The sequence below is a fragment of the Myotis brandtii genome, unplaced genomic scaffold (assembly GCF_000412655.1).
Source record: "Myotis brandtii unplaced genomic scaffold, ASM41265v1 scaffold344, whole genome shotgun sequence".
Lineage (NCBI taxonomy): Eukaryota > Metazoa > Chordata > Mammalia > Chiroptera > Vespertilionidae > Myotis > Myotis brandtii.
Genome location: NW_005363247.1, coordinates 3,022,010 through 3,035,549, shown reverse-complemented (window position 1 = coordinate 3,035,549; position 13,540 = coordinate 3,022,010). Strand labels below are relative to the sequence as shown.

Sequence of the window (13,540 nt, the reverse complement as noted above, 5' to 3'; positions counted from 1 at the left end):
AGACAATGTAATTGATCAAGTTTGCTTTGGTCTTGAGTATGTTCTGGGAGACCAAGGGATAAGAGCAATAGCAACAAAGAAGTTGAAGGGTGAGCAAGGGCTCCTTAGGGAAGGAAATAAAGACAGGGAACCAATGAAGTAGAGATAGAGGATCAGAGGGTTTGGTAGTTTTAATCATGTCAGTTCAGAAACAAAGTGAATGACCTGGAAAGAAAACTGGAGACAAATGTGATATGTTTAATTTAAAAATGTTTAGAGTTAAAATTTATCTGGAAGAATAAACAAACAATACTCAGAAAAATCCTGAAAAAGGGTAACATACCCTAAAAATATTAGAAGATTTTAGTCATTAGAACAACGATGGTTCAGAAATAGAACAATGGAATAGAGTCCAGAAATGTCTCTAAGTAGATGTGGGACTCTAACAGTTGAAAAAGGAGAATTTTAAATCAATGAAGAAAGCAAATTATTTCATAAATGAGGTTACCAGCTGGCTAGCTATCTGGAAACAGGTAAAAATAGATCCGTATCTCTCCTTTTACACAAATATAAATTTCAAAAGAATATGAAATTTAATGTAAAATAATTAAAGCAAATAATAAAGATTTCATAGTTGGAAGAGTTTCAGGGGAAGACTCAGTGTGGTGTGAGAAGCTGAAATGGAGTGAAGACAAAGATCATAGGAAAGGAGAAAAAACTCTCAGCCTAAGGTTACTGCATGTGGTCTCTACAAGTCCCAACGAGGCATGACCAACAAAGTTACCCTGCTCAAAAACATCTGGAATGATTCCAGCTTATTTTGAAACATACCATGTTTCTCAAAGTTGGAAATCTAAAATCCAAAACACTCACTTCTGACTCAGTCAGATACCTGAGGTTGGATTATAAATGTTTTCCTACTGTCTACACGCACTGTGTGGTATAGGGATTTCCCCCTCAGACCTACACAACTAAGCCCTTAACTGCTGTTTTACTAGTAAAATTTTATGTCAATAAATTTTAATTAAATCAATCTTACCTATTTCCTTAACTGGTGGACTTCCACTTACAAAGTTGCCTATCATTTTATTTTTAACTCCTATATTCAATTTGGCATCATTATAACAACAATGCTATAAAAATTCTCTTGATAGAAAAGAATTGATGCCAGTGATAAAAATATGTACCTGGTTCCCATCAACTTGGTGCTCATTTTCATCTATTCCATATATCTGATTCCTTATTGGATAATTCTTAACCTTAATTACTTTGTTATCCTTACAAAATAGACCATTACCTCTTCTTGCTCTTCTTCATCATATTCCTCTTGTTCTGCAGCATCATCTTCCTCCTCATCATCATCTTCCTTACTTTTCTCCTTGCTTCCTTCTTTTTCTTCATTTTCCTCATCTGATTTTTCACCATCACCTGTTTTTTCCAATTCCTGTTATAAATGAACTTAATTAACTTTTTTTGGTAACCCTATCAACTTTGACATCCCTGCTCAGCCTCAAGAGAACACTGTCACCTATCACCTTATTCTAATTCTCCCTTACCAACACCTCCTGGGCATCATATAGGAAATTGTGAGTTAACCCAAGAAAGGAGGAACTCATTGTCTTATCATGACACTAGAGTTTTCTTTTATTTCATTACTTCATAATTGGGTCCCAGGTGATGCTGGGGGATCAGCTCTATACACAGTGCTTTATTTTTGTGATTTTTATCACACCTCAGTCAAAAATATTGAATTGACTCAGTTTATGAAGAACTTTCAGAATGTTCTTTTGTTTCCTTCTAACATAGAAGGAGAAAAGAGAATGTAATGGTACTATTTCCAAATGACTATGTTTCAGTTTATAAGTGAAATTATTTAAAACAATATCAAGTCATTTTGTGGTGAGTTATCCTATTTGTAGATTATGTCTTTTTATTTCTTTTCTTCATTATTTACTTCCCATTTTCCAGGAATTTTGCTTCTTAATTAGAAAAAAGAAAGATTAACTCAACTCAGTCAACATTAGCACTTATTAACAACTCTGCGAGAGGAGGCAAAAGAGAGATACAGAGTTAGAAAACTTTGCCTGATGATTCTACTTATCCACTCTGTTAAAATCACTATGCTATCATCTCATAACTTTAACTTTAACAAATCCCCATATTCTTTTATGAATACCAACAATATTCTTCTATTTGATAAAAAATGAGCTGTCTTCATTACTGTCACTATTCAATCACTAAAATGTTCTACACTTAATTTGCACAAGTGATAGGATTTCACAAACTTTCTAGGAGATGGGCACAGCAATAATTTCACATATTAATATTCATAATTAAGGCATAAGATCACTTTAGCTAAGATGTGAATAATCTTAAACAGTAATCATAACACTAATTCATAAATTTGCAAATACTCCATCCTATTATAAGATATTTGCTTAGTAGAGTAGATATAGAGATAAAAACACATTTTACATTTGGAGCAACTATAACTTAGTTATTCCTTTATTGGTTCGTAAATATTTATTTTTAGAAATTTCTTTATTATTCAAATTTGAATTTAAGGAAATAAAAGGCAACAAAAAAACTACATCAGATAAACTCAGTTTCCCATCAAAATTCAAACTCTACTTTCCTGTCACTTCACCCCACTCAGACAGAACAAAAAAGACCTCTTATCTTCATACTAATCCATCTTGCCTTATGTAACTTATTATTACAATAGAATGTGTGCATGTTTTATAAGTGGCAATCCTTTGGAAAACTGCAAGTGAACAAAATCATAATTATAGATATTTTAAAGTGTCTATAAACACACACACACACACACACAAAGTACATGTACACATCTCTTTCTGCCATCTTCCCATGCCACCATAATGGTGTACATGAATGTCCTGGCTGATGCTCTCAGGACTATGAACAATGCCAAAAAGAAGGCAAACTCCAGGTTCTTATTAGGCCATGTTCCAAAGTCATCTGGTTTCTAACTGTGATGATGAAGCATGGTCACATTGGCAAATTTGAAATTATTGATGACCACAGCGCTGGGGAATATGTTGTAAAACTCACAGGCAGATTGAACAAGTGTGGAGTAATCAGCCCCAGATATGATGTGCACCTCAAAAGATCTAGAAAAATGGCAGAACAATCTGCTTCCATTCCATCAGTTTGCTTTCATTGTACTGACAACCTCAGTGGGCATCACGGACCATGAAGAAGCAAGACGAAAACATACAGGAGGGAAAGTCCTGGAATTATTTTTCTAGGGATGTAATACATACATGCAAATACAATGCCTCAATGGACAAAATATATATACACACACATATATAATGATGCTATGTTAATATTAATTAATATATGGATTTTTTTATTTTCTGTTTTAATGAAACCATAAATTTGTGTAGGTAAAAGTGAATTGTATTTAACTATGTGCAAAGTATGCACTGCATTTGAAAAATCATGCTACTAGCTATTATTTCATAATTATCAAGGAAATTATTTAAACTAGTTATACAGAAATATAAAATTCATTCCATACTTTATATCCATTATTGCCACCTCAAATACCTTTAATTTTTTAAAAAATGTTCCCATTGATTTCAGAGAGAGGAAAGGAGAGGGAGAAAGAAATAGAAACATCAATGATGAGAGAGAATCATTGACTGGCTACCTTCTGCACACCCACTACTGGGGATTGAACCCGCAAACCTGGCATGTGCCCAGACTGGGAATCAAACTCTGATCTCCTGGTTCATGGGTCAACAACACTCAACCACTGAGCAACACAGGCCGGGCTCAAATACCTTTAAATAAATAGCTTCAACTTTATTTCTATGACATAGACCTAAATCAAACCCATAAAATACCTGATCAGTTAACAAATAGCAGATTTATGGAATTTAAAAAATGATCTAAGTACTACACACATTGTCTCATTACTTCATTTTTTTTTGCATTAAGCTACTAGTTTTGGTTCATCTATGTAATAGTTTCCATTTTCTCTTCTATGAGATTTAACTATTTAGCCTACTACTTTACATATTTGTTTTAAGAATAATGTGAATAATATAATGAGAAAACACTTTAAAAACAATTAATTTACAGATAGGAAACAGTTCTTCTAGTTTAAATATTAAATGGCCACCCTATTATAGTTCTCTTTGTGTGTCATGCAAAATAGGAAGCTCAAAGGTTAGTTTACTGGTGTCTAGTGATTCACACGTTAATTATGAAATCTGAGTGTATGTCACTCCCTCTCCATCCACAGAAGTTTTATTACAATAAAACTTGCAACTGCTTTTGTTGAAGAAATGAACAGTAACAGAGTCACCTGGAAGCTAATTTTGCTCTATTAAAACTGCTCATTGGAGTTTCTAGATTTGAAACTCCAGTTTTAACAATGTTTGTACTGGAAAAGGTGTTCCAATGCAGGGACAAAGAAAACAATCTGATCTGATGAGAAACCGCAGTCAGAGGTCCAAATCAATCTTCTCATAGCACATGCCAACTTAGCAACTTCTTTCCAGGAAGCCTTATGAAAAGTCAGAATCTGTGTTCAATCAATACAAGTTGGGTAGGTCTGCAACCCCATCAATCAGTCCACTACAGTTAAACCTGACAGTTAACGCTATTCCTCCAACACTATTCCTCTTGGTTTTATTTTCAGCCATGTTTTCTCCAGCTCTAGCACTGGTCAAAATAAAATAACAAAAATATGAGTTTCTGTTACCATGTAGCTGGCCAACTTGGCCAGGCAAGTAAAAGTTTTAAAGTAAGGAAGGGATAATAACACCCATCTCATCTGTAAGGAACAAAATATCGCCTATTGTAATGAAGTCTTAAGGACATAATGAATGTAAATCATCAAAGAGCCTGGTAAATAATAAGTTTTCAATAAGTGCTGGTGGTTATCATTATCATCATCACCATCAATGCAAGGTACTACCTGCATGATACAATAAATTGGTATGCCCTTCATGGACAGTGATCTGTTAATATTAATCCATATTATACAATACATGTAACAACCATCCCAACAAATCCACTTCTAGAAATCGACCCTACACATGTGAAATGACATACTTGACATGAATTCAGCATTGTTTCTAGTAGTGAAACACTACATGAAACATAATGTCCATTAGTAGTGTATTGATTTTAAAAAATTATGGTTCATTCTTATAGTGCAGCCAAAAAAAAAAAAAAAATAGCCTAGTTCAGGGGTGGGCAAACTTTTTGACTCGAGGGCCACAATGGGTTCTTACACTGGACCGGAGGGCCGGAACAAAAGCATGGATGGAGTGTTTGTGTGAACTAATATAAATTCAAAGTAAACATCATTACATAAAAGGGTACGGTCTTTTTTTTTTTTAGTTTTATTCATTTCAAACGGCCCGCGGGCCGTAGTTTGCCCACGGCTGGCCTAGTCTATACAGACTGACCTGGAACTATCTTAAAGATATTTTAAGTGATAAAATGAAAATACAAGAGTGTATATGCTATCTTTTGTAATTAAAGAAAAAAATTGTGTTTGCTATGCATAAAATATTTCTGGAAGGATATATAAGAAACTTGTAACATTGGTTGTCTACAGGAGGGAAACGGAATGGGTGGGGGAATTTTCAGTTAATTAAACTTTTGAATTTTACATCATTTTGGTTTTGAAATATAAAAATAAGTTCCATAAGTTATGGTTTTCCCTCAATATAATCTTCTACAATTAACATGAGACATTAGAAAATATTTAAAAAGTACACATACAACAATAGGAGAAAAACGGAAAGGTTTTTAAAAGAAATACGTTTTAGGTATGTAACTCGTTTTTTCCCCATGCATAATTTAAATGCAAGGGAAAAATAGGAACAGAGTGGAAAAGGAGGCAGGTGACAGAAGGCGAGGCAAGTTGACAGGCGGGTGGTAGAGAAGGAGAGAATGGTGTCCCTTATCTCCCAGCCAACGATGTCAAACCTCTCCGCTTACCTGTGTGCTGGGCTCGGATCTGTCAATTCCACATGTTATTAAAATGTCAGAAAAGGTGAAAAGGCTGAAGAAGGCAAAGGTGGTATGGCAATTTTTTCAGTTCACTCTTATAGTAAGAAGGAAACTTTACCTCAATTTTTTTCAATACATCTGCAGTATTAGTGAGTGAAGTGTCTTTGCCAGTATCGTTCACCTTTTTGGATTTGGGACCTGTTGAAGTAAAACCACTGTTAACACATTTTTGCTAGTAAATAACAGAAATGGTATATTATATTTCTTTGCCTTCTAACATGCTGCCTAGCATAGTGGTATGCCATACCGGGCAATCACATAATTTGCAGACTGAATTGATTTTCTTAAAGAATAAACAACAAAAATCAGCACACCTCACCAATTTTCCATGATGATAAATAAATGATAATCACCTAATAGGATATTTTCTAAGACTGAAACTAGATATCTTTTTACTAGTACTGAGAATCTGTACTGGCAATTAATGCCACTCAGGTTAAAACTGCTAAAATATTATCTCCAATAGAGTCACTACAGGACCAGTGAAAAGCCTCACAAATATATCATCTGCACTGGCTTCCTGTTCACTGATCAGTGTATTTTACTGTAACTAGGGCAATTTTACCAAGTTTGGAAAATAAAAAACAAGTGCAGAATAAATATGCATTTGCCAATGGTTAAAGAGATGAGAAAGAGGTTATATTCAGTGCAACATAGCACTATATTTGGAATGAAGATTAAAACGGTTAATGTGAACATATCTATCATATGAATTTGAAAATTTAAAGCAACATAAATAAAATGTGTTAATGCCTTTGGGATATTGTTTTAAGCCATATAAAAATATTGCATTTTAGGCTGTTCTGAAACTGCAGGGACTAGGGAATTATTTCACACATAGGTCCTGCCAATCAGTTACCAAAGCATCATAATATACTACAAAATTGTCATTGTAATAAGAAAGTATTAAATTTCTTTCCCCAAATCATGATAAATACCTAGAAATTACTTGGCAACAAGAAAATATGGCTCAGAAAGATGTAATTTTGTTAAAGTTTAATATTTAACCTATAGAAGACATTTTTAGTTGTGGTGGATGATCCATAACTAATGAATTATAATTTACTGTGTCATTCCAAATTGCCCCTTGGGTAATCACCAAACTCAGAATTCCCAAACATATATATTAGTGAGGTTTTGCTGGAACAAAAGTAATGGTTAGATTTAATAATGGGTAACTTTCTCGGTCTCCCTTGTGGGCAAAGTCTGTTTAATTTGAACTGTAGCACATAAATATATAGTATCATAAATGAACAAGAGCTCAATATCTATATATATAAAAGGCTAATATGCAAAGTGTCCCCTTGGAAGTTCGACCAGGAGACTGGGAGTTCAATCGCTCGCTAAGATGTGCACTGGCCACCAGGGGGCAGCGCAGAAGGCCCTAATGGGCCCTGATCACCGGCCAAGCCTAGGGAACCCTACCTGTGCACAAATTTCGTGCACTGGGCCTCTAGCATATTATAATATTGATGCCAGATAACATTAGCTAAAAATGTAATTTATTCACACCATTAAGTCTTCTTCTTAAAGGTTCTTTTACCATTTTATTTAAATTTCATAACACATAAGTCTGCTAAATGGGTACTAGAGAACAGGGTCAGGTAAATAAACTTATTAAAATTACTAATTTCTTAACCAAGAAAGTAAACTGTATGCTCAAGTCCACTCAGAATCTTTTCCTACTTATTATTCTCACTTTATATAATGCCTAATTCATATATGTATAAATGGGGGAGAAGTGTCAAATTACCAAAATTTGTTAAAAGACTGTTTTAACCTCAAAATATTAACATGAATTATTTTTTCATCTTTGGCCAAATATATGCTATTCTGGCAAATCAAATTCAAGGAGTAGTCATGGGGACATCTGATTTGTATCCAAGTCAGAGACAGGTTTGGGTAACCTGGGAACCTACTACTCATAATTGGCATCTGAAATGGGAAGCAGACTCGTGGGACTGAGCCCTTAACCTGTGGGGTCTGTACTAACTCCAGTTTCTGTCAGAATTGAATTGAATTGTAAGACACCCAGTTGATGTTGCAGAGATTTGCTTGGTGTGAAAAAAAACCTCCATATGTCTGGTGTCAGAAATAGTGTGATTGGTATTAGTATGAGAGTAAAGGAGAAAAACACAGGAGTGTGTTTTCCTACAGATTGTTATCCAAAAATATACCAAAAACTCTTAAGACTCAACAATAAGAATACAAAAACCCAATTTAAAAAATGGGCCAAAGACCTTAACAGACATCTTGCTGAACAAGATATACAAACGGAAGGAAAGCATATAAAAAGATGTTCCATATCATAGGTTATTGAGAAAAATTAAAACAAGATAATAGTAAAAATCTAGACCACTGAAAACACTAAATGCTGGCAAGGATGCAGAGCAACAGCAACTCCCATTCATTGCTGTTGGGAATGTAAAATGGTACAGCCACTTTGAAAGGCAGTTCAGTGTTTCTTTACAAAACTAAAACCATGGAATCCAGCAATCATGCTCCTTGGTATTTACTCAAAGGAGTTGAAAACTTATGTCCACACAAAAATGGATGTTTATAGAAGCTTTATTCATAACTGCCCAAACTTGGAAGCAACCAGGATGCCCTTCAGTAGATGAATGGATAAAACACTATTGTACAACTAGACCAGAGGTAGGAAACATCCGGCCCACGGCTGTAAACTCCCAGCAGTCATTTGGTCTGGCCCTGCCAAAGTATTAGGGGTGAGTTAATTACATTTTCGACCAAATATAGCAGGCTGATTTTTAAGTTGATAATTTTGTATGGCCTACGAATAATGTTTTGAATATACAAATGGCCCCTGGCAGAAAAAAGCTTCCCTACCGCTGAACTAGACAATGGAAGATTATTCAACACTATAAATAAATGAGCTATCAGCCATAAGAAATCATGGAGGAAACTTAATTGCATATTACTAAATGAAAAAAGCCAATATGAAAGGCTATAGACTATGTGATTCCAACTATATGATATTCTGGAAAAGGTAAAACTATGGAGTCAGTGAAAAGAACAGTAGTTGCCAGGATTTAAGAGGAGGAAGGGATGAATAGGCAGAGTACAGAGGATTTTTAGGGTATTAAAACTATTCTGTTTGATAGTATAATGGTGAATGCATGTCATATATTTATATTTGTCCAAAACCATAGAATATAAAACACCAAGAGAGAATCCAAAGGTAAATTATGAACTTTGTGTGATAACGATGTGTGAATGTAGTTCATCGACTCTAACAAAGGTGGGAGATGTTGGCAATGCGGCTATGCGTGCATGTGGAGCAGAGAATATATGGGAAATCTGTATTTTCTGCTCATTTTTGCTGTGAATCTAAAACTGCTCTTTAAAAAAGTCTATTGAAAAACATAAACAGGGCCTGAAAAAAGAAAGGGTGTATGAGTGGAATTTCTTCTCTTAGTTACTAACCCCATTGTTCTTAAACTCTCTGGCAATTCCCTTTTTCTCTCTTCATTCTTTTTAGCAAAATTCTCTAGACTCCTCTATGCTAACTGTCGCCATTTCTTAAACTCCCATTCCAATGTTTAACCCATTCTAATCTGCTGAATTCTACCTCTACAGATCTTTTAAAAAGCTCTCACTGAAGTCAGCAATGATCAACATGCCAAAAATTAATTTATATTTTCCAATCTTTATAGACCTCTCAGCAGCATTGCCTAGCGTCCTTTAGCATGGTTGCCCACCTCCTAAAATACTCTTCACCTCTGAATACTCTTCTGGAACTCCACTCTCTTGTTTCTCCTCCAACTCCTTTTTCTCTCTCTCTATCTCCTTTCTTTACTGAATCAGTTTCCTCTACCAGCCATTGAATTTTGGTGTTCCTCCAAGCTCAGGCTTTGGCCCAAGTTCCTTAATTTCACTCTAGACAATCTCATTCTTTTTCATAGTCTCAATTATAGTATCTATTCTGATGACTACCACCTCCCTTTTGAGGTCCATTCCCTCTGTATCCAACAACATATTCAACTTTGCTATTTTTATATCTAAAAAACAAAACAAAAACACAGCAAATCCAAACCCTTAAATACTATCTTTGAATTAAACTTATGATTTTCATTCTCAAACCAGATCTTTCTCCAAATCCCTCCCCCAACCTTATCTTAGTAAACTCCTATTCATTCTTGAACCTAAAGTCTAATTCCATCTCCTCAAAAAGCTTTTCCCTGACCTCTCAGTGAGGACAGTGGGTTTTTGTTTTTGTTTTTAATCATTTTACTGTTTATACTACAGTCACATGCAAACTGGCACAACTGTTCCATGACAGAGAGAACAAACAGAGACCTGTCATGCAAGGTAAATTAAGGGAAGGCTTTCCAAGAGCTGGAGAAGTACCACAGAAACACAGGATGGCTGCAGCTATGTCAGACAGCAGCGCCAGGGGTGTGGGTGGGTAGGAATGGAGGTGCTCCTACAGTAGCTGGCCTCCTTGTATTGGCCTGAGACCACTGTGGTTCCTAAGGGGAATTTCCTAATATGCTTGGTAAGCCGATCACTTGTAACCATTTATAATTGGGGTAGGGTGACACTTCTGCAGAATAAATTCTACAAGTTCCTAGGCAGGTTCTCTAAATCTCATCTGTGATCAATGGTTGGTAAATTAGGATTCTGCAAGAGTAATCCCATAAATGGACATCCAGGGAAGTTTTACAACCAGTGAAATTAGACCAAAAAATAACCACACGAACCAAACCTACACACTGAACTAAAATGATGTCACGTCAGGACTCTGAAAGAATGAGAGCAGGCAAGAAGAACCAGAGCAGGCAAGATTACTCAAACAGAAGATCCTCATCCTTCTCTTCAGCCAGAAGACTGGCAGGCTCCATCACCTCTCCAGCTACCTTCCGTTTCTCCAATTCCCTCTCAGTTTTTTCCTTGAGAATCTTTTTCTTCTCATGTATTTTCTTTAACCTATAGAATTCTTCTCGCTCTCTCTCATCCAGCTCTGCAATGATATAAGCAAGGGTGTGTTCAATCCTGGGAATAATGACAAGTTCAATGGCATTTACATGCCTGTTGGTTATCTTAATAGCTTCATCCAAAGTAACAAAGGAAGTCTGCAGCAAGGCGAGTTCCACCAGTAGCTCCACTGCTTTGGCATAGTTCCTCTTTAATTTAGCCAGTTGTTCCCCACCTTCGGCTAAACCAGTCAGTTCATAACTGTCAGTTCCTTCATGGTAATGTTCAAATATTGGCAAGGTAACACCTGCTACATTATGTTTCTTTGCTCGAATCTTCACTTGGGCGTTATTCACATTTTGGATAACTGTGGTGCTGAAGTCCCCTGCTGTGAACTTGGCCTCAGCAAGTGAAAAGGCAGCTTCTCTCATCACTTCACCCATCAACATTTTAGTCTCTATGATCTTCTTTAGGATCTGTCGAAATCGAAGAGTTAGGGCATCAGATTTTTTCTTCAGGAGGTTTCGACCTGTCTGTGCTCCTTTTAATCGAGCCTTCATGATGGTCTGCGCCAGTCGCGAGGGAAAGATTTCAATTAGGTCTTTGCCCGACATTCTGACGATGTTCGGCTTCGGTTCCCGGTCAGGCAGTCGTGGTTGCCACAGACCCACTTACAGCGTCTTCTTCCACCGCAGTCAGCTGGTTGTGTCACTTGATCCCCCCGCGTTGCTAGGAGACCGCAGGGATTCGCATTCTTCACTTCCGCCTCCTGTTGGCACCCCGGGTTTTTGCTTTTAATGTTGTTACTAATGTAAGCTCCATTAGGACAAGGATTGTTCCCACTTCGCTCACTATTTAACTGCTCTTAGCAGTGTCCAGCAAAAGTAGATACTGAACAATTATTTACTCAGTGGAATTATGAAAGCACTACACAATGGAAACTTTCACTTTGGTATTTTATGTACATAAAGTTCTATTCTACCAATCCCCAAATTTTACCAATTCCAAATGTTTCAACTAAAAAATGAAAAATCGGGCAATATAACCATTTACAAATTTTCAAATATGCAAATAAAATTGTCTACATAATTGAAAAGTCTTTCCTATCACATCAAATTCCATAATTTAAGAAAATCAACAAAACAAAAAATCAACAAAATGAGCTTTAGCAAAATAATCAAAATGTCAATATATTTTAAGAAAAGGCATTCAGAACACTAAGTGTAGCTTCAGATTGACCATTCCACATTAGATAGAATTTAAGCAATAACCTTTTCCTACCTGGATTGTTATTTTAGTCAATGTACCTTTTTTGAATTTTTTCCTTGGCATCATCTCCCTTGGGAGTCTTCTCCAATCTGTATGTCCAAAAAAAGAAATACAAAAATTGCAGTTCCTTCTACAAATTAGTGGTACTGGACATAATTATTTCAAAAATACAACAGTTGCTCAAGCAATGAAAATAAAATTTCTTAAAATCTGATTGTACAGATTTGGCCTGGGTATCAAAATATCACAATAATGTATTTTCTCCCATGAAGAAAAGTGTTCATTAAAATAGTTTTGAAATAGTGCTATAAAATGTCTACAACATTCTTTTAACAGCTATTTATAAATAATGATTTTAAAGACAGAAATTTTCATAACAAGCAAAGTGTAGAAGAATATTTTTCTACATAAAAAGTTTTGGGAATGAATAGATATGAAAAGTTATTCATGATAAATTGTTGATTAAAAAGTTTTTAAAACAATATATAGAATCCCCTTTAAAAATAAACCTAGCATAAGCATGCTCTTGCTCTGTGCCTTTCCTGACCCCTCCACTTCTTCACAGGCACGTTACCTTTATTCCTCTCTCTCCTAAGTTCCAGGGCCTTCTTTTGCCTCTAACTTGTGTTCTAGTAGCACTATCCAAGTCACCCTGATAGGTCGGTCACTTCATTTCAATGGCAACTTTTTTTTTTAATGTATTTTATTGGTTTTTTACAGAGAGGAAGGGAGAGAGAGAGAGTTAGAAACACTGATGAGAGAGAAACATCAATCAGCTGTCTCCTGCACACCCCCTACTGGGGATGTGCCCGCAACCAAGGTACATGCCCTTAACCAGAATCGAACCTGGGACCCTTCAGTTTGTAGGCCGACGCTCTATCCCCCGAGCCAAACCAGCTAGGGCAACTTTTTTTTTTTTTAATCTGCAACATAAATGAGCTGGATGAGATCTCTCCAGCCCCTTCCACCTTGTCTATATCCAATGCAAATTTTTGAATGTTGTGGGGGAAAAAAAACCCTCTTGAGTATGGTTCTTTCAAAAAGGCATCTTAACAACTAAAAATAGTCTATGTCTGCTTGAAAGAAAGAAAGATCCATGAGCTTAGCTTAAAAACCCTTAACACTAGATTTGTTCTTTCTTCAAAAGCTATCAAAAGCTTTCTTCAAAAGCAAATCACTCGGGAGCACAGAACTGAGTACTATTGGTACTACAGACTAAAACTGTGATTGTGGCAAATTAAAATGGAAAACCCAAATGAGTCTGCCAAATCCTAGTGTGTGTGTATATGTGTGTATATGC

The 13,540-nt window shown here is 35.8% G+C and overlaps 1 protein-coding gene and 2 pseudogenes across 1 annotated transcript in view; 1 reads left to right on the top strand and 2 right to left on the bottom strand.

Moving 5' to 3' along the window:
* The window catches only part of POLR3G (polymerase (RNA) III (DNA directed) polypeptide G (32kD)), a 44,333-nt gene that overhangs the window by 14,691 nt on the left and 16,102 nt on the right, over positions 1 to 13,540 (bottom strand). Inside the window, exons 5-7 of the mRNA XM_014543958.1 lie at positions 12,279 to 12,329; positions 6,095 to 6,174; positions 1,277 to 1,423 (exon numbers count right to left, since the gene is read on the bottom strand). Of these exons, the coding sequence (XP_014399444.1) occupies positions 1,277 to 1,423; positions 6,095 to 6,174; positions 12,279 to 12,329 (278 nt within the window). The remainder of the gene's footprint in view (positions 1 to 1,276; positions 1,424 to 6,094; positions 6,175 to 12,278; positions 12,330 to 13,540) is intronic.
* On the top strand, positions 2,859 to 3,291 carry LOC102263937 (annotated as a pseudogene).
* Positions 10,288 to 11,614, bottom strand: LOC106726993 (annotated as a pseudogene).